The 23,838-nt window shown below is 33.9% G+C and overlaps 1 protein-coding gene across 1 annotated transcript in view; it reads right to left on the bottom strand.

Annotated features, from left to right (window-relative positions):
- Positions 1-23,838, bottom strand: part of MDGA2 (MAM domain containing glycosylphosphatidylinositol anchor 2) — a 1,021,793-nt gene that overhangs the window by 38,910 nt on the left and 959,045 nt on the right. The window contains exons 11-13 of the mRNA XM_004454777.4: positions 13,641-13,818; positions 9,957-9,977; positions 216-371 (exon numbers count right to left, since the gene is read on the bottom strand). Coding sequence (XP_004454834.2) covers positions 216-371; positions 9,957-9,977; positions 13,641-13,818 — 355 coding nt within the window. The remainder of the gene's footprint in view (positions 1-215; positions 372-9,956; positions 9,978-13,640; positions 13,819-23,838) is intronic.

Raw genomic sequence — 23,838 nt, 5'->3', positions numbered from 1 at the left:
CCCTTAACTGTATATGTCAAAATTCTAAGAGAAAATTAATGTCTACATACTTTGGAAATATCTAAATGTTACCACTGAATATATAAATTTAATGACTTATTTCATAATCTTCAAATCTATAACAAAATATTCTCATTTATTTCATTTAATAGTAATTTTAAAAGTCCAAGACTGAGACAAGATTGCTATAAATACAATATGTCACAACCTCATACCTTCTTTGGAGCCACTACGATCTGCATTAGGTCCAGTGTTAGGAGTATATTTTGTATTTCTTGTTGCAGTGCTTTGTTTTGTCCAGTCGAAATTATCTGTATCATCTTGGGTGAACAAACAAATGTTACCATCTTCAAATCCGCAGTGAAATTCTCCTGTTAACAAGTGAAATTAATAGAAACACTGCAATACTCATAAGAAAAAATATTACACAGCAATAATAATGCAAGGTCATGTTAATGGCAACAGAACAATAATAATGCACAGATGGAGATTAACTATAAATCTATTGCAATTTTAATGAAAAGAAAGTAATACTCATATAAATCAGTATCCTATTGAATTATTAAGGTCCAAACCGCTTTCCTCCAAGATATCCAGATAACTGAATTCAAAAAGAATAATTTGTGTTGAATTATGGTTAAAATATTTTCCCAACTTTAATTTGCAATTACAAGTACAATCTTATAATTATCATTCATAATTTATTTGAATATGAGTTTGTAAGATACTTTAGATTCACCTTTAAAAAAAGTAATGTAAAGCCTCTACGAAGACCAGTGAAAAGCCTGGGATTACTTGGATGCCTCCTACACGCTGACTTCAGACCCAACATAAATTCAGAGAGCGCTTTCTTCAACTGTCCCTGAAATCTGGGGGCTATTTCTCTAGATATCAAATGGTTTTCTTACCGGAATCTACTGTGCTTGAAAAATAGGAGTAAACAAAGGAGTTATTAATGTCCAAAGAAACCAAAATTAAGCAGTGTGTTTCCTTAATTGAGAAAACTTAAGGTATTATTATTATTTCATTCAACCCCATAACAACCACCTCATTGCAATACTGTAATACTTACTCATGAGGCCCAAAGATTAGAAAATTTTGGTTAAGGTCAACTAGTAAATGGTGAAATCAAAACTAAATTCAGATTTTCTGGAGATAATAGAGAATACAAAAATCAAAAGAACAGAGCCTCTCATTTGAGTTTTCTTTTTGTTTTTCAAATGGCTTAGACTTATCAGTTATCTTTGGAAACAGAGGACTTGGAGTTGGAATTTTGCCTCTGCATTAACTGAAAATTGTTGGTACTTACAAATAAAAGTAAAGTAGAAGGCTTTCTCTTTTATATGTAAGAAATGAGGTTTTTGATAGTTGGTTTTGTTTCGCTTTTCAGATTAAAGTTGTGCTGTATCTTATAATATTTATTTGTAGGCTATATTTTGGGATGGTAGGGTTATACAGATGAGGATTTAGGGATACTAAATCAGTAAATCTCTGGATAAGCAATATTCCATGTAAGAGATTTATTAGAACAATATTTATGCCAAGGATCTAATAAACAAGACTATTAATTCTTAATGCTATCAATTAAAGATATAAGGTCAGTGCACTGGTGTGGTTATATGCATGCATAGAGATTGTCTTTTAGATACAATATCAGATTCCTTTCTTTGCTACTTTAGGGTCATGAAAATCTCATATGAGAAATTAGATTTCAAATGTTTTCAGTTGTTTAATTATATAGTTTATATACACAAACAAGATGGCAATGACGAATATGAAGATTGAGGATTTAGTTTTTAGATATGCCAAATATGTTATTTAATATTATGTATGATGAATTTTATCATACCATCACACTATAACTTTTAGTGAACAAATATATTTTTAATTTGATTATTTAAGACTCTCAGAGTAAAATTAAGCAATGCTACAGTTTATGAAAACCTCAGAAAACATTAGTCATGCCTAAAATTTTTCATTATTAAGGTTATTTTACGTATAACAGATAAGTTGTTTGAAATAAATTTAAAAGAGATAAAAGACTCCAGTAATTCAAATAAGACAAAGAAATATAAGCAATCTGAGGAGATCCTCATAGTTTCCTGAAACATGTATCTATCTCTATGGTGAAGAAATCTTATTAGTAAAAAGCTAGCAGGTAAAACAGAAAAACAAAACAAAATACAATTTAGTACCATAGCAATTTTATGATTATCTTGTCATTTTATATAAGATGATTATAAATAGTTCAAATACATTTATTCATAAAAATTTTATTGGAATAAAGAATATTTTAATAGATAATGAAAGTACACTGATCTGTATAAATATATTTATATTTATTTATAACATTATGTCCATATAATATTCAATACTGAAAGATATCATTAAAAAAAGCAAAGTAATAAGACCAGGATTTTCACAAAGATATGGTTCTCAGTATGGACTTGGACTTGAACTTTTCACTAGTTTTCTAATATCATGATTTTGGCTGAGTTTCAGAGGCCCCATAGAAATATACAAAGAGACATTTCAAATATTCTACATTGTATGTTATCCAAAATTTTGTGTTTTTTTCCACAATTCCTTCCTAATACAGTGAAGAATGAATTAAAATTCAGGGATAAACAGCTATAGTTGCATTGCCCAATGGTCCTACTGTGTTTACCTAATCTCTTTAGTTCTTCCTTAAAACATGCAAAAGTCTAACCTTACATTTAAAAAAAACATCTCCCATGGACTGGTGTTTTAGAGTAAGTTTTCATGGTAAATCATCTTAGTTCAAAGATGTTTTTCAGAGAAGGGGAGGTTTTTGTACAATGGGAATATTTTTCAGGGATATACATATGTCAGTTTTCTACTCATAGCCTCTAAATTAAAACAAAAAAATGTCAAATAAAAGTAATTCTACAAAAACTTTAAAACGTAAGCATTTTATGGACTTCAAAACCAGACCAAGTCAGACAAATGCACAATAGGAAATTTAAAAGTCTCTTTACTGAAAAAAATTCCAAGCCTATTGCTAAAATATTTGAGAGACATAGAAAATCATTTCCATCCCATTTTAAAGGCAGTTTTATTGAGATATATTCACATAATATGCAATCCATTATAAGTATACATTCAATGGCTTTTAATATAATCACAGAGTTGTGCATACATCACCAAAATTCATTTTAGAACATTTTCATTACTCCAAAAAGAAAAACCCCTTACACTTTAGCAGTCACTTCTCAATCCCTCTATCCTCCTTCCCCAGGTCTATATAACTACTAATCTAATTCCATTTCTATAAACTTATTTATATTTTATATAAATGCAATCGTACAATATATAGTACTTTGTATCTGGTTTCTATCCCTTAGCATAATGTTTTTATAATTACTGTAATGACATGTCATTTACATGAATTTTCTGTGGGTTTACAGTAAAAATACTACATTCCCATATACTCCCTATTGTTGCCACTTTCCATAAGTGAGGTACCTTTGTTACAATTGAAGAAAGAATATTAAAATATTACTTTTAACTATAGTATGTAGTTTACACTAGGTGTATGTTTTCCCATATAGCACTCTATTATTAACACCTGGTAAGAGTGTCATACATATATTTTAATTCATGAAATAACATTCTTATATTTGTACTATTAATCCCAGCCCTTCATCCTCAACAGAGTTCACTGTGTTATAAAGTCCCATGTTTTGTGTTCTAATTTTCCTTCTAGTAACATGCATGACCTGATATTTACTCTTTCAAATACATACACAAACAATTCAGCACTGTTAAATGCACTCCCAATAATGTGCTACCATCAAACTATTTCCAAACATTTACAATAACCTAAATATAAATTCTGGGAAAGCAGATGGGGCTGGAGCAATTGAGCTCACACCTACCACATGGTTCAGTTCCCAGTGCCTCCTAATGGGCAGGGATGGAAAGTTAATGCAACAAGGTGATGCAATAAGAGACATAAAAAGAAAAACAAAATGAAAGACACAACAAGGCAGGGAATGGAGGTGGCTTAAGTGATTAGGTACCTCCCTCCCACATCGGAGGTCCTGGGTTCAGTTCCAAGTGCCTCCTAAAGAAACAAAGAAGATGAACAGACACAGCAAGTGCAAACAGTGAGGGGGTGGGGAGAAATAAAGAAATCAGTAAAATATATACATATAATATATATATTCTGCACAAATAAACATCAGCTCCCCATTCTCTACCCCCATTCTATCCCCTGGTAGCCTATAATCTAGGTTCTAACTCTATGAGTTTGCTTTTTACAATTAGTTCTTATCAGTGAGATCATACAGTATTTGTCCCTTTGAACCTGGTTTATTTCATTCAACATAATGTCCTCAAAGTTCATCCATATTGTTGCAGGCATCAGAACTTCATTCTTTCTTACAACTGGATAATATTCCATTGTATGTTTGCACCACATTTTGTTTATCCATTCATCATTTGATGGACATTTGGATTGTTTCCACTTTTTTGGTGAATGTGAACAATCGGTGTGCAAATGTCTGTTCAAGTCTCTGCTTTCAATTCATCTGGGTATATTACTAGTAGCAGGATTGCCAGATCATACAGCAATTCTATACTTAGCTTTCTGAGGAATGGCCAAACTGTATTCCACAGCATGTGCATTTTACATTCCTACCGGTAATGAGCGCATGTTCTTATTTCTCCACATGCTCTCCAATATTTGTAGTTTTCTATTTTTTAAAATAATGGCCATTCTAGTAGGTGTGAAATCATATCTCATTGTGGTTTTGAGTTGCATTTCCCGAATAGCTAGTGATGTTGAGTAACTTTTCTTATGCTTTTTAGCCACTTGTATTTCCTCTTTGGAAAAATGTTTATTCAAGTTTCTTGCACATTTTTTTAATGGGTTGTTTGCCTTTTTATTGGTGAGTTGCATGATTTCTTTATATATTTCTTTATATATTTGGATATTAAACCCTTAACAGATACATGTTTTCTGAATATTTTCTCCCATTGAGTGGGTTGCCTTTAAATTTCTTGACAAAATCCTTTGAAGCACAAAAGTTTTTAATTTTGATGAGGTCCCATTTATCTATTTTATCATTTATTACTTGTGTTTTGGGAGGAGAGTTTAAGAAATTATTGCATACTACAAGATTCTGAAGATGCTTTCCAACATTTTCTTCCAGGAGTTTTATGGTCCTAGTTCTTATATTTAGGTCTTTAATCAATTTTTAGTTAATTTTTGTATAGGTATGACATAGGGGTCCTCTTGCATTCTTTTGCATATGAATATCCAGTTCTCCCACTACCATTTCCTGAAGAAACTATTCTGTCCCCGTTGAGTAGACTTGATACCCTTGTCACATCAATTGGCTATAGAGATGAAGGTCTATTTCTGAACTCTCAGTTTGATTGCATTGGTCAATATATCTATCTTTATGCCAGTACCATGCTGTTTTGACCAATGTTTCTTTGTAATATGCTTTAAAGTCAGGAAGTGTGAGTCCTCCAACTTTGTTCTTCTTTTTCAGATATTTTTGGCTATTTGTGGTCTCTTACCAAAATAAATTTTATCATTGGCTTTTCCATTTCTGCAAAGTAGGTTGTTGGAAATTTGATTGGGATTTTGTTGAATCTGGAAATCAATTTGTGTAGAATTGACATCTTAAGGATATTCAATCCCATTTTAAATCTTCCCCCTTTTTCTTTTCCATTAAAACTGTTCCATCAATTATTCTGGTTTGTGGTTTAATTTGAGGTACCCTTCCTGAGGAAGTTAGCAGAATATAGGAGGCTCAGGGAAAGCTGCTGATCCTTCCTGGGGACTATAGAATATACTTCTTTCTACATTTAACCTCCTTTCCTTTTAGCTGCAAATATCATTCAAAAGATCCCCCTTTAAAATCCATAAACAGAAGTCCTTTCCCTTTTAAATTATGGAACTGATTTTTTTAAGCCTACCGAAGACCCAGACTGTGATAAAATTTCATGGTCTCATCTTCATATTGATATTTTAGAAATGGATATTTGGGATTGATTCACTTAAGGAATATATAAATTGATGAACCAAAAAAAGAATTTTTAAGATAAGTTTGACTTGTCAATATATAATGTCCCATATCCATTTATTATCTTATTAAGTATAATATATTTCAATATTTTCCTATAATCAATAGGTCCTATTGAGATGCTTCAGACAAATATAATTTATAATTAAGCCAATATATATTAAGAACACTTTTAAACCTTAAAGTATTAAGATGGTTATCTTATGGGGGAGAATATAAAAGCATTTCCTTCATTAAAAAATAAACTGATTCAGAATCTAACATAAGTACTTAGAAACTTTTTTTGCCTTATTTATTTTTCTTGAATTGTTCAAATTGCACTTCCTCCTGAACCTCATTAAAAATATGCTTATTTCATTAACAATACATTGGATTATAAACCCCCTCAAAAGGCATGTTTTTAATCTTAATTCACAGTCCTGTGAGTGTTAAACCATTTGTAAATAGGACATTCTGAAGACATTACTTTTGGTTAAGTTGTGACCAACTGAATCAGGGTGGGTCTTACTCTATAATACTGGAGACCTTAGAAAGAGAAGAAGTGGGAATCAGAAGATATAGAAGGCCACAATAGAGCCAGGAACCCCAAGTCAGCAGAAACTGGAAGAGCAGAAAGAAGGGGACATTGCCAAGTGAGGGAGGCAGAGCTATGACCAGCAGCCCAAGGACTGTTGGCAGCCAGACTCAGAGCACTACTGTTTTGGTAGAGAAAGCATTGTCTTACCAACACCTTGACTAAGAGGTTGTCTCAAAGTCCTGAGTCAATAAATTCCTGTTGTCAAGCCAAAATTAGTCTGTGGTATTTGTGATAGTAGCTTTGGCAAAGAAAAAAATGTGCATTTTAATGAAATGTGGGAAATGAACAATAAGTAGTTTGTACCTAATCAATATATTATAACAAACCTGTAGGAACACAACATAGGTGTGCCAAGGGTTAGGGTGGGGCTTTAAGTTTAACTAAAAGCAGCTTGCAGATATTTTAGAAATAATTAAATTCTGCGATAATGACTATATGAATGTACGAATATGTCACACTTCTTACAGAACTGTGCATAACTTATATCTTAATAAATGAAAAAATAAATAAATAACACTATGGCATTTAAGAAGAAAATATCTGGTAAAAGCAGAGGGGAAATAAAAATTAAATTTCTAAAAAAAAATCTGAAATAAAGCATGGCCTTCTTTTACAAGTTGACCTATTTTTTTCTCTTATTGAATGATATCTGGCTAGGATATTAGAAGCCTGAATATATAAGGAATGGCTATGTTTGATAAAGCATTTTCCTTCTATATGTGGGGGGCCTGATAGCTCTATTGGATTGAAGAAATCAATTTATCAGGGAAAAATATGTAACTGTCAATAACAAAAAATGATTCCCTTTGCTGCTTGAGAGAAATCATTTGTAATATTTACCAAAAAGTCTTTATTATGAACAATGCTCATTTATCTTATACCATATTGAAAATTCATTTTAAAAATCAAAAAGAACATAGCCAATGGAAATTTTTAGAATTATTTAGAACTATTTTTTAAAATATAAAATCAAACCCATTGTTTGACTACGTGTAAGATTGCTGCTAAGGAAGAGAAGTTGGTAACTATGACTTCAAATGATCTATGCAGTTTTTGTTACTTCCTCAAAATTAAAAGGCAAAAGTAGCTCAAGATCCAGGGTGTCAATATGAATATCAATGCCATTCCATCGTTCCCTCTAAGGTGAAACTCAAGCTTCTAAAAGAAAAATGCAAATTCTAATCAGTAGTTCCCATCTTTAAGGTACAGTTCTAGGTTTCCAAAGCTTTTGAATGCTGTAGTCTAGCCACACACAGCTCTGCTCAGTTATATGACTATGACCTTTATTCCAATGGCGGGCATATCTCTACACCTGCTTCACCTAAGAGACCCCCTTTCCACTTTGAAGAGCCAGTTCAATGATCTCTATGGGGACCCAGGGACCCAGTTTCCCTAAGTCCTTAGCAGATAGCTGCCTACATGACCTAGACATAAGTTAAAGATTAACAGCCCTCCCTGAAGTATATAGGGTATCATAAACCATAATGTTCTTAGAGCGGTAAAATTTCATTCCTGTGAAAACATCACCAGACCCCATATATGCCGTCACAAGATCCTAGCATGAACTTTGTTCTTATACCTTATGGAATGTCCTTGTTTGAAAACCTCTTACATCAGCCCTCGTTTTCCTGTCTCTCTGTGGTGCATTATCTTCATTCTTCGGTCGGCTGCCACCAGAGACACTTTCCTATTTGTAAATCCAAATAAAGCTTATGTCTGACTCAGTGCCAGGTGTGTTCTTTTGTCTCGTGGTGGCCCCAATCTGTGCCCTTCAGGAGTCGGGTTGCAATATCATCTCTTCTGTAAAACTTTCTCAATTGCTCTAAAATTAATAGTACTTATTATATTGTATTTAAGTAATCTTTTAGCAAATGCCTCCTCTATTATATATTTTTTTACACACTTTGTTCTGTTTGTAGAAGCTGTTCAAAATATTTTCCTTGAATTGAAATATTAAATGGTCAACTTTTTCCTCTATTTAATCTTTAGTCTTCCCATAACAAATCTTCTTGGACATTTCTACTAAATATGTAATCAGAAACCTTACTTCCAAAGGGATTGCAATCAATAGTAGCAATTAAATAGCAACAACATCCTGCAAAGTAACCAGGGAGAACCTGATTTACACAATTAATTCATTTTGAAACTATTCATTTGTCTTTTTAACAAATGACAATTGAACAACTGATAAATATGAGATTCTTTATTAGACACAAAGCTAATGAGATAAAGAGGAACAACAGATGCAAATTTAACCCTTAAGGATCATATGGTCTATTGGAGGATATAAGGACTATAATAACAACTGTGCCATAGATAGATAAGAATTGCTATGGGAAATTCAAAAGAGGGAAGACTTAGTGGAGGAAGAAGTTTTTGTGCCAAACCTGAGCCTATAATATTCTTAACAGCTACATAGGTTTAATAATAACATCTCTATTAAAGGGTTATTTTTATACTAAATGGACTCATGCATGAAAGCATTATGTAAATAACAAAAATCTATACAAATATTAAGTATTAGAATTTGTTTACAGAGATGGAAAAAGAAAAGACCTGTGGTAGGAAATGCAGCAAGAATAAAAGTTAAGTATTTCATGAGATAATAAGTGAAGGGCCATTGCTGCAGAAAAGGACATAACATGAGGTAAAAGATCTGGATATTTTTTTTCTCTAAGTATAAGTGATGGGTAATGGGATAGGACTGACAGTTCATTGGTGGGTAATCATTCTTGTACTAGCCTAGAAGATATATCCCTAGGCACAAAAGGGGAGACAAAAAGTCAGTCCTTAATTTTTTGTATGAAATATTATCATAAAGAGAATGGTGAATGTATGAATGATCTGCTTCAATAAAATTTTATTTATAAAAAGAGAATGGTGACCAGATTATCTTCTTCTTCATAAAATGGCAGAGAGGGAAGAATCATCCATGAAATGTCTAAATTAAAGCATTCAAATACCAACATTCTAAGTAACCACAGTATTTTAATTGTAAAATGTAGGAATTCAAAGAATGAAGAACAAAAAACAACAAAAATACTCTCTAATCCCGCAAAAGAAAATTTAAGCACGTTGGGGGAAATGGCTTCGTATTTCTATATTTAAGAAAACTTACAAACATCAATTATCAGTATTAAGCCATTTCTCTCTATAGCTGTATCATTTGAAATTTTTAAAAAATCATTTTAATGCCAATTTATTGATTCCAATCCGTTCCATTTTAGACTAAAGGAGTAGTAGTCCTTGCATATTTATACATGTTCTATTTTTCTTAGTTGTGATGTAGAGTTCCATGTTTTAAGTGAAAACATACTTACTTAAATGAGGATTCACAGGTGCTATAAAGAAAAGCAAAAAGTAAAATTAGCATTGCTTGAATGTCTTTAATAAATAAAAGTCTAATCAGCGTTTTATAGTTCTTTACCGAAATTTAATGATTTTCTCCACAGTGGCCATGGAGAATTATATCTTCAATCCATTTTTCTCTAGAGCAGGGATTCTTAAAAAAGGGTCAGCGAGCTTGAATTGAAATTTAAAAACAACATTGTTCTTGTGGAGACATGTTGGTGTGGGTATAATATATTTATTAAATAACGCACTGTGTAGTGTAGACTTAATTAGGTGGCCATAGTTTTCACCTGACTGGCAAAGGGGTCCGTGGAACAAAAAAGGTTAAGAACCCCTGCTCTAGAGGATTGAATAGAATCTGCTTTGGAGATCAGTAATAACAGTGTTAAAGCACTTAAAAGATCAATGCTAAATATTACAGCATGGAAGAGTTGTTCATTTTCCAAGGAAAGGATTTGCTGACCTTTTATATATTAAACAATGCTAAACAAAACCCAAAAATCAAAATTGAGGCTGATAGTAGGCCAATCTACATGTTTTAACAATGAAAGCAGTTATCAGACAGAGATTACATTTTATTTATTTGTTATCAAATTGCATTGACGATAAATTGGTATATATAAAAATAAATCAGTCCTCATATCATGTCATGAATGTGTTCTAAAACAAAGCTACTTCAATACCACATTATTTAATTACAATGAAACACACAAACATACCGAGTTTCCAAATGATAAACAGCAAGTCTTGCTTTTTGTGCATCAAGCTATTTGTTTCAGCAAGTTACAAATGCCAATTGATTTCTACCCAAGAGGAATGAATATTTTAAATTTTGCTGAAGTAACAACAAATAAATATCAAACCTAAGAGACAAAAGGGTATCTATACAGGAAATTTATCACTCCTAAAGAAGTTCCAATCTGGACAAAGTAGAACATTATTATAGTTTCCCGAGATTACAATGAGCAGTTAATCTGCCCTTCAGAAGTTTCAATCCCTAGCCACTAACCACTTTTATAAAACATGGACATGATTGTTAAAGTATTATGGATATATAAAAACGTATATACATTCACAAAGAACGTTTGTAAATAAATGTTATGTTAGGACAATGACACTTATTTGAGTAAAATGAGCTAGTTTCCTCAATCATTTATACTATTTCTACACACAATTGACTATTCCCATTATGTTAGTTTTTCTGATTGTGCATTATCCATTGTAAATTAATAAATAAATATCACAGAGACTAAAAATTTACTAACTCCACTGAAGTGGAGGGAAAAAAGTAACATTTCCTTTTCTTGCAAACTATCAATTTATTTTAATTATAAGCAATTGAATTTATAAAAATTTTCTATGTATTATCTTTCAAAGAAATAAGTTCCTTTGACATATAGTTTAGTTCTAAGAAATAGCTCATAGCTACATGTAACCTCTGAGCTGACTGAATTTTAATTGATTCTTCAACAATATTTTAATAGCCAAATTCACCATAATAACACAATAAACCTTGTAAAATTTTGTTATTCTGAATTCTAAATACTGCGTTTTTCTTATTTTCATTTGAATTTGCTTGGCCAATTCCTTACTAATGCCTGTATAGTATTAAAGTATATTTTGCTCAACTTTATATTATATAAAAGCATTTTTATTAAAAATGTTTAAAATCATAGGATGCTTAATAATGTAAATATAATTAAAGAAACTTGTAACTAAATGTACGATCTATTTGTCAGACCTATTTTTTTTTTCATTTTATTTTGTTATCACAGAAGCTTTTTCCCACATATTCGTCCAGGAAAGTCATAATGATTTCTTAAAAAGAAATAAGCAAAGAAGTATACATCCCTTGACATGGAAGAAATGGGTACTAGTGATAGGCAGGTTTTGTCATCTCATAGTTGTTTAATTTTACAGGACACTGAAACTTTCTGGAATGTATTTTAATCCATGCTCTCTAATATCCTTTGATATCAAATATTCTATAATTTTATTATTCATGAGCAAAAAGCATATAAATTTGATGAGAGATAATAACTCATTATTTACAAAACACATGAAGCTGAAACCTTCAGAAAAATATACTGAGACCTAACTCTCATCTTCTCTATACTAGTGGAGCTCAGAATTGGTATGTTTTTATCTTTCAAAAGAAAGTTAAAGTTATAAATATTGAGTGCTTGCTATGTGTCAGTCATGGTGCAACATGAGATTATAGAATGCATTATAAATAGACATAATGACAAATTTTGAAAAACTCCAATGATAGAAGCGGGGAAAAAGCAAAGAAAGTTGGCCAGAAGACAACAGAGTTGCAGAGGAAACCACAGGATTTCACTAGATTGCTCATTTCAAAGTATACTCATTATTCGATTTATTTCATGTTATCTAATGTCTAATATAATTGTGAAGCTGATATGTGCTAATTATGTGCTAATATAACAACAACAATTATGTGCTAATATTCATATTGTTAACATAAAAACCAGGTGTTTTTTAAAGGACCACATTGAAGACAAGTTATGCAGTGTTTCTAATGCTTGTACATTGCTCACTCTTTTATGAATATTGCATTCTATATCTTAATTTTTTAATGAAAATTGAGTATCTTATGCCCAATATACTCTGCCTAACAAGAAGACAATGAAGAAAAGTGTTTTGTAGGTATAAACAACTTTAATGAGCTTTTAATGGTTTCACTTTACTTTTATTATATTTTTTGTTTGACAATATTCATTGCTTCCCTTTTAAGCAGAAAAAATATATTTAATACTAAATAAAATTGAGAATTTCAGATCCAAAAAAGATACTCTATTATCTTTTTAACATAAGCTCTGACAATGGGTAATAAAAAGAATGATATTCCAATGATGCTATGAAACAATTAGGAAATACTTCACCAGTGATTTAACGAAGCATGAAAAATGCATTGACAATTGTAGAGCTAGTCACTGTACATTATAATTTTAAAATTAAAATTATTCTAAAATATTTCAAATTTCAGCTAGTAAATTATCAAATTTGTTTAATATACATTAAAATAATGGTGTATCAAAATGCCATTGTCTCTATATGAGATCTTACTTCTAGATGAAGTTTTAAATTGACTTTTAATTTTCCTTTTCAGAGTTACACACTAATTTCTATTTTTGTTCAAATAAGACATTTAAAAAGTGCAGATATTTTATGCATGTAGTTTTGAAAGTCAAACTATCAATAGCAAACACATATATTAAAACACACACATAAAAATATATTTAACATTAGAAACCTGAGAAGAAAATTTTGACAGGAAAAGGGAAAAGCAGTAAACACCATTTCAATCAAATTTCATAATTTCTTAAAATGAATGTTATAAATTTTAAATGAGTCCGAAATTTGAAAAGATATCAAAACTTATTAATTTGAAAATAAAGGAACATAGCTGACATTATCACCTAGTATCAAAGTTAATTAAAGCACTATACTTTATCTCTGCTTTTGTAAACAAATATTTCAATTTAGATGATGACACTTTGTCACCTGACTGATAATCCAGAAAGTCAGTAAATTAAATTTTACTTTGTGTCTAAATTTGGTAGATAGTTGCCAATTACACATGCAAGATAGTTAATATGCAAATAAATACTTTAAAATAAAGGGCTCCTTACCACTATATTTTATGACACGAATTGTTGAATCTCCTTCCCCAAATTTGGTGAGTGGAGTCAGTCGAACTTCATAAGCTTCTGGTTTAATTAGCTCAGTTAAGTTATAAGTAATTAATTCTCCCTTTTGGATATTCCCATTTATTTTAATCTCCTGTTCCCACCAACGTTGCTGTCCAGCCTGAAATCAAAAGACATAAGTAATAAAGCTCCCAATATTTTCATCAGAGGTATGTGTTTTTTTATAAATGGGAAACCACGTTACATGAAGAGTTCATACAACTCAATGATAAAAAGACAAGCAACCCAATTAAAAACTAAAAACTTGAACAGACATTTTCCAAAGTCGAAATACAAATGACCAAAAAGTACATGAAAAAATAGTCAAAATAACTAGCCATTAGGGAAAAGCAGATCAAAACTACAATGGTATATCATTTCACACCATTATTAAAAACAACAACAACAACAAACCAAACTGTAAGTGTAGGAGAAGATGTGGTGAAATGGGAACACTCCTTCACTGTTGGTGGAAAAGTAGAATGGTGCAGCCTCTGTAGAAGACATTTTGGTGATTCTTTAGGAAGCTAAATACAGAACTGCCATATGACCCAGCAATCCCTCTACTAGGACTATGTTCTGAAGCATTGTAATAGGGACACAAACATTTGTATACCAATGTTCATAGTGGCATTATTTACAATTGCTAAAAGATGGAAACAATCCAAGTGTCATCAACCAATGAATGGATTAACAAAATGTGGTGTATGTGTGTGTGTGTATGTGTGTATAATGGAATACTATTCAGCTGTAAGAAGAAATGATGTCAGGATGCATATGACTGCATGGATAAACCTTGAAGACATTATGTTGATTGAAATTAGCTAGACACAAAAAGACAAATATTGTATGGTCTCAGTGATACGAACTAAACATGATGAGTAAACTGATGGAGGTAAAATCTAGAGTATAGGTTACTAGGAGATAGAATGTGAGTTGAAAAATCAAAACAAAACAAAAGAATGTGGGTTGAGAAGGGGGATCTGGTGCTTAATGTATGTAGCATTTTTAATAAGGTTGGTTGTAAATGTGTGGAAATACATAGAGTTGATAGTAACACATAGTGAGTATAACTAATACTGGATGAAAGGGGCAGTCTAGGGACTTAAAAGTCATTTGAAAGAAAGCTAGATGATAATCTAGGGACTGTATAACACAGTGAGCTTGGTGGTGGACAAGGATTGTTATAAGTAGTACAAATACAAGAATAGTACAAATTACAAGCTGTTAAGAACATGGTGATAACAAGGGAAATACAACTAACAAAATTCATGAACTATAATTAAGAGTAATATTGTAATACTTCTGCAGCAATGGCAAAGAAGATACTGTATCAATTCTAAGGATCAACAATGGCAGATATAAGGGGGGACAGGATTTTTCCTTTTGTAGTAATAAAAACATTCTAAAACTTACTGAGGAAGGGAAGTGGACTTGGCACAATGGATAGGGCGTCCGCCTACCACATGGGAGGTCCGCAGTTCAAATCCCGGGCCTCCTTGACCCGTGTGGAGCTGGCTCATGAGCAGTGCTGATATGCGCAAGGAGTGCTGTGCCATGCAGGGGTGTCCCCTGCATAGGGGAGCCCCATGCACCCCTTAAGGAGAGCTGCCCAGCACGAAAGAAAGTTCAGCCTGCCCAGGAGTGGCTCTGCACACATGGACAACTGATGCAGCAAGATGACGCAACAAAAAGAGACACAGATTCCCATGCCGCTGACAACAACAGAAGTGGACAAAGAAGAACATGCAGCAAATGGACAAGGAGAACAGACAATGGGGGGGCGGAGAGAGAAATAAATGTAAAAAAAGCATTAACACTTACTGAAGGAATGACAGCACAACACGATGAGGAAACTGAGAGCCACTGAGTTTACCTTTTGGATGGATTACAAAGCATTTATTGTATAACACAGTGAACTCTGTGGTAGATCATGGACTGTGGTTAACAGTACAAATATGAACTATAACAAATATACAATACTAATACATGGTGTTAATACTAGGGTGGTTTGTGGGAAAAATACACCAAATGTAAGATATGGACTGTAGTTAGTAGTAATATTTTGATGATGTTCTTTCATAATTTTTAACAAATGCTTCACAAAAATGCATGGTGTTGCTGGGGTGGGGGGAATGATGTATGGTAATCCTGTATAGTATGCATGATTGTTTTGTAAACTCATAATTTCTCTAATAAAAAAAATGAAAAAAAATCTGAAATTGTATTAAAAAGAAGACGCATTCTATTTCATGAATATAATTTATTAAAGTTCAAGTTTCATAATTAGTAAAAAAAAATTTGTAACTTTTTCCATGGGTCAATTACCAAATTATCATAGGATGGTTTAGCTGATAAAATATATTTTTTTATGTTATCCAATATTAAGTAAGGGTCAGATAGTTAAAACAATAGTCTGTGATCTGGAGGTTTGGCGAGATGCATTTAGCTACTCCTTAACATGTTTATGGCAATGAGACTCTAACATATCTGCAACTTCTCTTTTAAATTAATAAAAATATTTACTTTGCCCATAGCAATTGGCAAGATAATTCTAGCATTTGGGAAATGAAACTAAAATCAAAGTCCTTAATTTTTGCATATCTATTCGAAAGACACAATAAATAAGAAAATAAATTTATAATGTAGTATGATTTTAAAAAGTCACCTGTGCAATAAAGAAAAATAAAAATGACGAAGAATGATACTGGAGAGGTGGATGAAATGGATTCTTTTCACAAGATAATCAGGGGATGCGTCTGTAAAGAAAGGCAAATGTTCCTAGGGTAAAGTATGATGAGGGCTACAAATTTTACCAATGGATTTGGTGAGAGAGGTATTGATGGCGACCTTGATTTAACTGGTATCAGTGCAGTGTTGAAGATGAAAACCTGACTGGAACAAGGTAAAGGAAGAATGAATTTCACACTACTTCCTACAGGTTCCCATGCAAAACACAACCCCTGGCAGTTCCACAGGACAATTACAAAGAATGTTCAAGAAACAAGTAATTACAACCTTATATAAAATATTCCCCAGAACATAAAAAGAAGGAGAAAAATCCTCCTCAACTGATGTTATCTAATTTTGAACAACACTAATCGAGGACAGTACCAGGAAGGAAAATTACATATATGTAAACCAAATTTATCAAGATATAAAGGATAACAGAAATGTTTCATCCAGTTTGGTTTATCTCAGGAATGCAAAGATACAAGAATGAAAATATGTTAATTTAGTTAATAGTTAAAAGAAGAAAAGAAAATTTTTCCACGAGATGGAGAAATAATTTTGCTAACTTCAGTTTCTATTTATAGTAAAACACTTAAACTAGAACACAAAGAAAATTTGATTTATCAGCTAAAGAAAATCCCCAAAAAAGTCACAGCACACTTTATTAATAATCTTTAAACAGTAGAATCGCAGCACAAATGAGACAAGGATTTTCAAAATTGTAGTTCAGTAACAACAACATGTATAATAATTGGGAAAATGAAATCCATCTATAGGGTGGTCTATCTAGGTTTTGCTCTACTTACAAGTTAGCAAGTTAGGTTACTATAGTTTCACAGATGCCAGAAGACTCAAGGCTAGCTAGCTGGTCAGCAGGCAGCATCAGTTTCACATTTGCGTTGGTTTTCTTTGCCTTCCAAGTCCCATAGGGATGATGTAATGAGCCCAGGTGAACGTTGCACATGCAATGGGTTTACATCACATCTGGTGTATCCCAGGCTTAGGGAATCTGAGTATTTTTTTTTAATGGGCCATAATAAAATCTGGCAATCCCTGCCCAAAAGGACACTTTTATCTTATACTGAGTAGTAAACACGCCTGCCCTCTACTTTAGAGAGAAGTACTAGCTATATATTCCAATGCTGTTTGTTATACAAGCAACCTGTTTGCTGTCAAAACAACCTTGAAAAAATAGCCTGGAATGAAAGGGCGGTAATATCTCTGCACAAAAGATGTGCAGAAATGCAAGAGATCCACGGAAAAGTGTCTCCCAACAATATTTTGGTGTCAATTTGGTGTGACAGTTGAAAGTTTTTGTAGAAAAGATAACATTCTTAAAGATAATCCATTCGTGTGGGGATGGGACCCTTTGATTGGATTACTTCAATAAGTCATGACCCAGGGTGGGTCTTGGTGTCCTCTTACTGAAGTCTTTTATAAATAGATAAGGGAAAGCAGCAGACACAGAAAAAAAGCAGCAGTGACAGAGAAACTGTAGTGGCTGAGAAAGAGGCCCCAGAGGCAGAGGCCCCAGGCTAGAATCAGCAGAGCAGAGTCAAGGAAAGAGACCTTTGAAAGGTTGAAAGGCCTGTAGGAGAGCTGGCCTCTCCTCCATGTGCCTGATCACCCACAGCTGAGCCTTGGTTTAGAGATTTTCTCAGCCTCAGAACTGAAAACATTAAACCTAATAAAATCCCATTATAAAAGCCGACTCATTTCTGGTATATTGCTCCCAGCAGTTTTTAGCAAACTAAAACATTTGGAGAGCAATATGGCAAGGAAAAGCAGTATTATAATAAGCAATTCCACTCAGAGCTTACTTCCCATAGATAATACCCACACATGTACAGAAGGAAACAATAATATTCGTGACACAAAAAACACAGAAAACGATCTATATACCCATCAATAAGAGAATGAAAATCAAATTGTATGCTCTTCCTAAAATGGAACACAAAATTTGGCATGAAAAATGAATTTAGGCTAATTACATCAACACGTATGTTTCCCACAAAAATAATATTGAGCTAAAATTAATTCTAAAGCAGACACACTATAAAATTTAAGCTAATCATACATAATGAAGATAGATATATAGGTATATATTAAAATATAAAGAAATGCAAAGGAATAGTAAAGACTGAATTCAATATACTACTTACATGGGGGAGGAGAAAGGCAAAATATAGAACAGAAGATGCAATCGTGAGGTGTGAGCAAAGGACTTCACCTTACTGGGTGATATTTGGTTCTTAAGATGGGCAACAGATATACAAACTTTAATCATACTATTTTTGGGTATATCTGAAATAATTCATATATTTCAGAGACAATTGGAAAAGGAGAGACCCTTAACTTGAATTTTCTTAAAACTTTCTCTCCAGAATTCTTTATTATTATCTAATTCTTTATTATTATAATTACTGTCTTAATTCTATGACACTTTTTATCTGTTGCTTCCTACACATACATTTGCGGTTACTCATTCTCATTCTCTTTCCTGGGCTGTTTTTCTTTTTCTTGAATTTCTAAATCTTGGCAGTCTCCAGGGGTTTATATTTGGCACTTTTCACACACTGTATTAGTGGTTCTCAAGTTTAGACATGAGTGAGAGTCACTAGATGGCCTTATGAAAAACAAAATACTGTGTACCATACCAGTAATTCCGCTTCAATCAAGTCTAGAAACAATTCTGAAAAAGCACTTCTTTTCCTACAAGGTTATTTGGATGCAGATGATTCAGGGGCTACATTTGGTGAGGCATGGCTCCGTCTTAAAAGACCACCTCATTAACACTAACGGCTTCTTCTAATGCCTTCAAAATGACTTAATTCCTGTCTTCTAGTTTTACATCAGATTACTGGAAAAACATTCACATCTATGGAGTCCTCACTATGTACCAGGCACCACATTAACAGCTTTATTCTCATGATTATAATTAATTCCTTAGAAACCTTAGGAGGTTGGAACTATTATTAGCCTTGTTTCATTAATAAGGAAACCAAGGCAAAGGGAGGTCACTGAACTCAGCTAAGGTTGTATAGCCAGAAAGTGGCAACTCCAGAATTTGAGACTATTCCAAATGGCCATTTCTGGCCATCACTTTCTAGTTTTCTCCCCCAGAATTTATTGCTCCTTTAATTGTTTTTTCAGATTCTTTATAAATTTAGATAAAATATAATTATACTATAGTATTGTATTGTTTCTTTTTTGTATAAAGGATATAAGTGGAATCTATTTCTCATTAACTTTTACATCTCCAGTGTCCAACAAAGCATCTGGTCCTTTATTTGATAAAGATTGGATGAGTTGAAACTCCAGCAAATGGGATATAACTGGCCTCCATAGATTATGGCAAGAAATCCACCTTAAATGACTTAAAAACACTAACTGTATTTACATAAATTGGCCAAAAAAAAGAGGATATAAGACCTCATTCCACAGAAATTATTTTAATCAGACATATTTCAGGAAGCTAAAAATTCCCTAAGATGGTTTAATAAAATGGCAGTTTCATTGTCTTTAGATTTCAGATTTTTATAGAATATCTATGAACTTAGGGTAAAGGACTGTTATTTAAGAAAGTAGGGGGTGAGGCAAGACGGTCGCTGAGTGAACTTGCCTTTGCGATCTGTCCCGGGAAGAGACGGCTGGGAACGGCTGCAGGTTCTCCAAGGTGGGGCTTTTTCGGGATTTTTGCAGGGCAGAAGTGCCTGGACATTGATTGGGTGGAAAGGTAACGGAGAGGATTGGTCTAGAAGATATAATTTGGGTTCTATTGCCCGCAGGTGAGACCCGCACACGGGTTCCTCCCTATTGGGGGTGGGGAGAGCCGCGGTCCTGCCCGGCGGCTCCACTTTTAGATGGCTCTGAGGTGCTAAGAAGTTCGCGAGTTCTGGGCGGACTGTTGGCGGGTTGATGTGACGGGTTGCCTTTGCGGATCGATTTGGGAAGATAGACGGTGTTTTGTTGTGAAGCGGGAGAAACTTTTGATTGCGAACACAAACAATAGCGCCCCATGAAGCCCCGCCCCCAAAAGCCCGGCAGCCGATCTCCAACCCAAATAGGCTGTAGGCAATAAAGGGACGTAATTGGAAAGTTGTTTTAGGCTGTGGCAAGGGAGGGGGACACGTCTGGAAGCCGATTAGGGAATATTTTGCGAAGCTTGGGAATTCCGGTTTTGGAATCTGTTTTCGGTGTCACAGGCCGGGCATCGGATCTGTACCAGTAAAGTGGCTGCAGTGTAGAGGCGCCCTCTAGTGGCAGTGTTTTGGAATCACAGGGCGGGAGCTGTCCAAAAGCTGAAGTGAGAGATACCCACACTAATGAGCCCTACTAAGTAAGTGAATTGCAGGGTTCAGTCATAATATAGAGTTTGTGGATCTGACTTCCCCCATAGGGATGGCACCCAGCTGAGGGGATCCCTGAGGGCTGTGTTACACTACAGGGCTGCCAGGCTTCCTGTTGACCAGCTTGGAGGTTGCCAGGTCTGAATTCCCTAAACTCTGGTGGCCCACACCACAGAGACTCACACCTCTTGAGTCCTCAATATCTCAGACTTTCCATCCCTGAATCCATCACGCACTGAGGTCCATCTGAGGTCCTTAAATGCCCTAGCCTTCAACATTGGCGTTTTTTCTTTAGCGTTTCATTTTGTCTTGTTTTTATTTTCATTTTGACTTATTCTTTACTTTTTTCAATTTCCTGATTGCTAACACCGCATTATCCCCTAGTCTTCTCTCACAGCGTATCCCCCAAAGTCTTTTTTTTTATTCAGTTATTTAAGGTTTTTTTTTGTGGTAGGTGTTGTGTAGTGGGTGTTTTAATTCTGATTCATGTATGTCTGTTTTTTGTTTTTTTTTCTTTCTTTCCCCTACCTGTTCCCCACCCTTTGCCCACCCCCTTTTCCTTTCTTCCTCTCATCCCTTCTCCCGCCCCCCTTATTTTTTTCTTTTTTCTGTTGTCTCTCTCCCTCTTCTCCCTCATATTCTACGTAGTTTATTTTAACTCAATTATACAATAGGTGCGGCAGGAAACACCTCACATTTGCTGGGTTTTCTCATCCTCCACTGCCTCATTTCTGTGTGAACTGATTTAGGCTACCTACACTATCCTCTTTCCCCTACATCTTGATATCCGCCACCATCTACTGTCTCTCCTATATTCCACCTCCCACCTCCCTTTCTTCAATCCACGAAGAGTCTAAGTCTTAATTTCTAATATCTTTGTTTTGTTTTCTGTCTGGTATCCACTCTTGAAACTATTACCTTTCTTTTCTCTTTCCCTCTCTCATGAAAACAATAGCTTTTTAGCTCATACCATATTCTTCCCATATTCAATCATCTACCTCATAATAGGTACTCTACCTACTGCTATAACTCTACACAATTTACATGAATCTAACCTCCATCCTCCCAGATCTCATATTCTTGCTTTGTTAACATATACCACCAATACTACTTTACACTTTTCCCTTGCTTACACAATTGCCTTTCCCCAACACTAATACTTTCCTTTAAAGTGAACTTAACCAACAACAAGAAATTAGAATAAGAAGAAAAAAGTGACAAAGAGAAGATATAACACCTATGCAAAAATAACAGCTAATTAACCTCCAAGAGTAGACAAAGAAGCTAAGGAACTGATTAAATCTGTCAAGATAAAGAGATGACCAGAAAGCAACAAAAGTCTACAAACCAAACCAGTAATCAGGAAAACATGGCTGAATCCAATCAACAAACCAAAAATCACGAAGGGGAGCAAAACTTGGCACAAGCAATGAAAGATCTCAGAACATTTATCACCGACAAATTTGACGAAGTAATGAAAGAGGTTAACAACATGAAGACATCACTTGGAGGGGAAATTGCAGACATACGCAAAAACATAAGAGATATGATGGGAATGAACACCACAGTTCAAGAAATCAAAAATACACTTGCAGCAAATATCAGCAGACTAGAAGAGACAGAGCAGAGAATTAGTGATGTGGAAGACAGTACATCAGAAATCAAACAGATAGTAGAAGGGGTCAATAAGAAGATAGAAAAAATCCAGTTAGGACTTAGGGACCTGAATGACAATAAAACGCTCAAACATACATATAATAGGCATTCCAGAAGGTGAAGAGAAGGGAAAGGGGTCAGAAGGAGTGTTGCAGGAAATAATGGCTGAAAACTTCCCAAATCTACTGAAAGAGACAGATGTACATACCCAAGAAGCACAGCGCACTCCACTAGTCATAAACCCCAACAGGCCCACCCCAAGACATATACTTGTCAAATTATCCAATGCTCAAGACAAAGAGAAAATCCTAAAAGCAGCAAGAGAAAAGAAAACCATCACATACAAGGGAAGCTCAATTAGACTAAGTGCTGATTTCTCATCTGAAACCAGGGAGGCAAGAAGACAGTGGTATGATATAGTCAAGGTACTAAAGGAAAAAAATTTCAAACCAAGAATACTCTATCCAGCTAAACTAGCATTCAAACATGATGGAGAGTTCAAAATATTCGCAGACAAACAGAAACTGAAAGAGTATACCAACAAGAAACCTCCTCTTCAAGAAATTCTAAAGGGAGTTCTGCAGGAAGAAAGGGAAAAACAGGAAAGGCAGAGTTGGAGGAGAGTATAAGAGCAACAACAACAACAAAAAAGACAAAAAAAATACAAACAAAATATGACAAACACAAATCCAATCAAAATATGGCTAACACAAATAATTCCTTGAAAGTAATAACACTGAATGTCAATGGATTAAACTCACCTATCAAAAGATTCAGACTGGGACATTGGATAAGGAAATATGACCCATCCATATGCTGTCTACAAGAGACACATCTTAGACCCAGAGATGCATGGAGATTGAAAGTGAATGGCTGGAAAACAATCATACAAGCTAACAATAACCAAAAAAAGGCAGGAGTAGCTATATTAATAGCAGACAAAATAGACTTTAAATGTGAAACAATTGTGAGAGACAAAGAAGGATACTACATTTTAGTGAAAGGGAAAATCTGTCAAGAAGATCGAACAATCATAAATATTTATGCTCCTAACAAGGGTGCCTCTAAATACGTGAGGCAAATGCTGGAAAAACTAAGTGAAACAATAGATACATCTATAATTATAGTGGGGGATTTTAATACACCACTATCAACTCTGGACAGAACATCTCAAAAGAGAATCACCAAAGAAACAAAACATCTGAACAGTATATTAGAGGAGCTGGATCTAATAGACATATATAGATCTCTACACCCAAACACAGCAGGATATACATTTTTCTCAAGCGCACATGGATCATTCTCCAAGATAGACCATATGCTAGGCCACAAAGAAAGGCTGAATGAATTCAGAAAGATTGAAATCATACAAAACAATATCTCTGACCACAGTGGAGTCAAGC

This window comes from Dasypus novemcinctus, chromosome 3 (assembly GCF_030445035.2).
Source record: "Dasypus novemcinctus isolate mDasNov1 chromosome 3, mDasNov1.1.hap2, whole genome shotgun sequence".
Lineage (NCBI taxonomy): Eukaryota > Metazoa > Chordata > Mammalia > Cingulata > Dasypodidae > Dasypus > Dasypus novemcinctus.
Note: the sequence above shows the minus strand (reverse complement) of the source record. Positions and strands in the feature narration are given on the sequence as shown.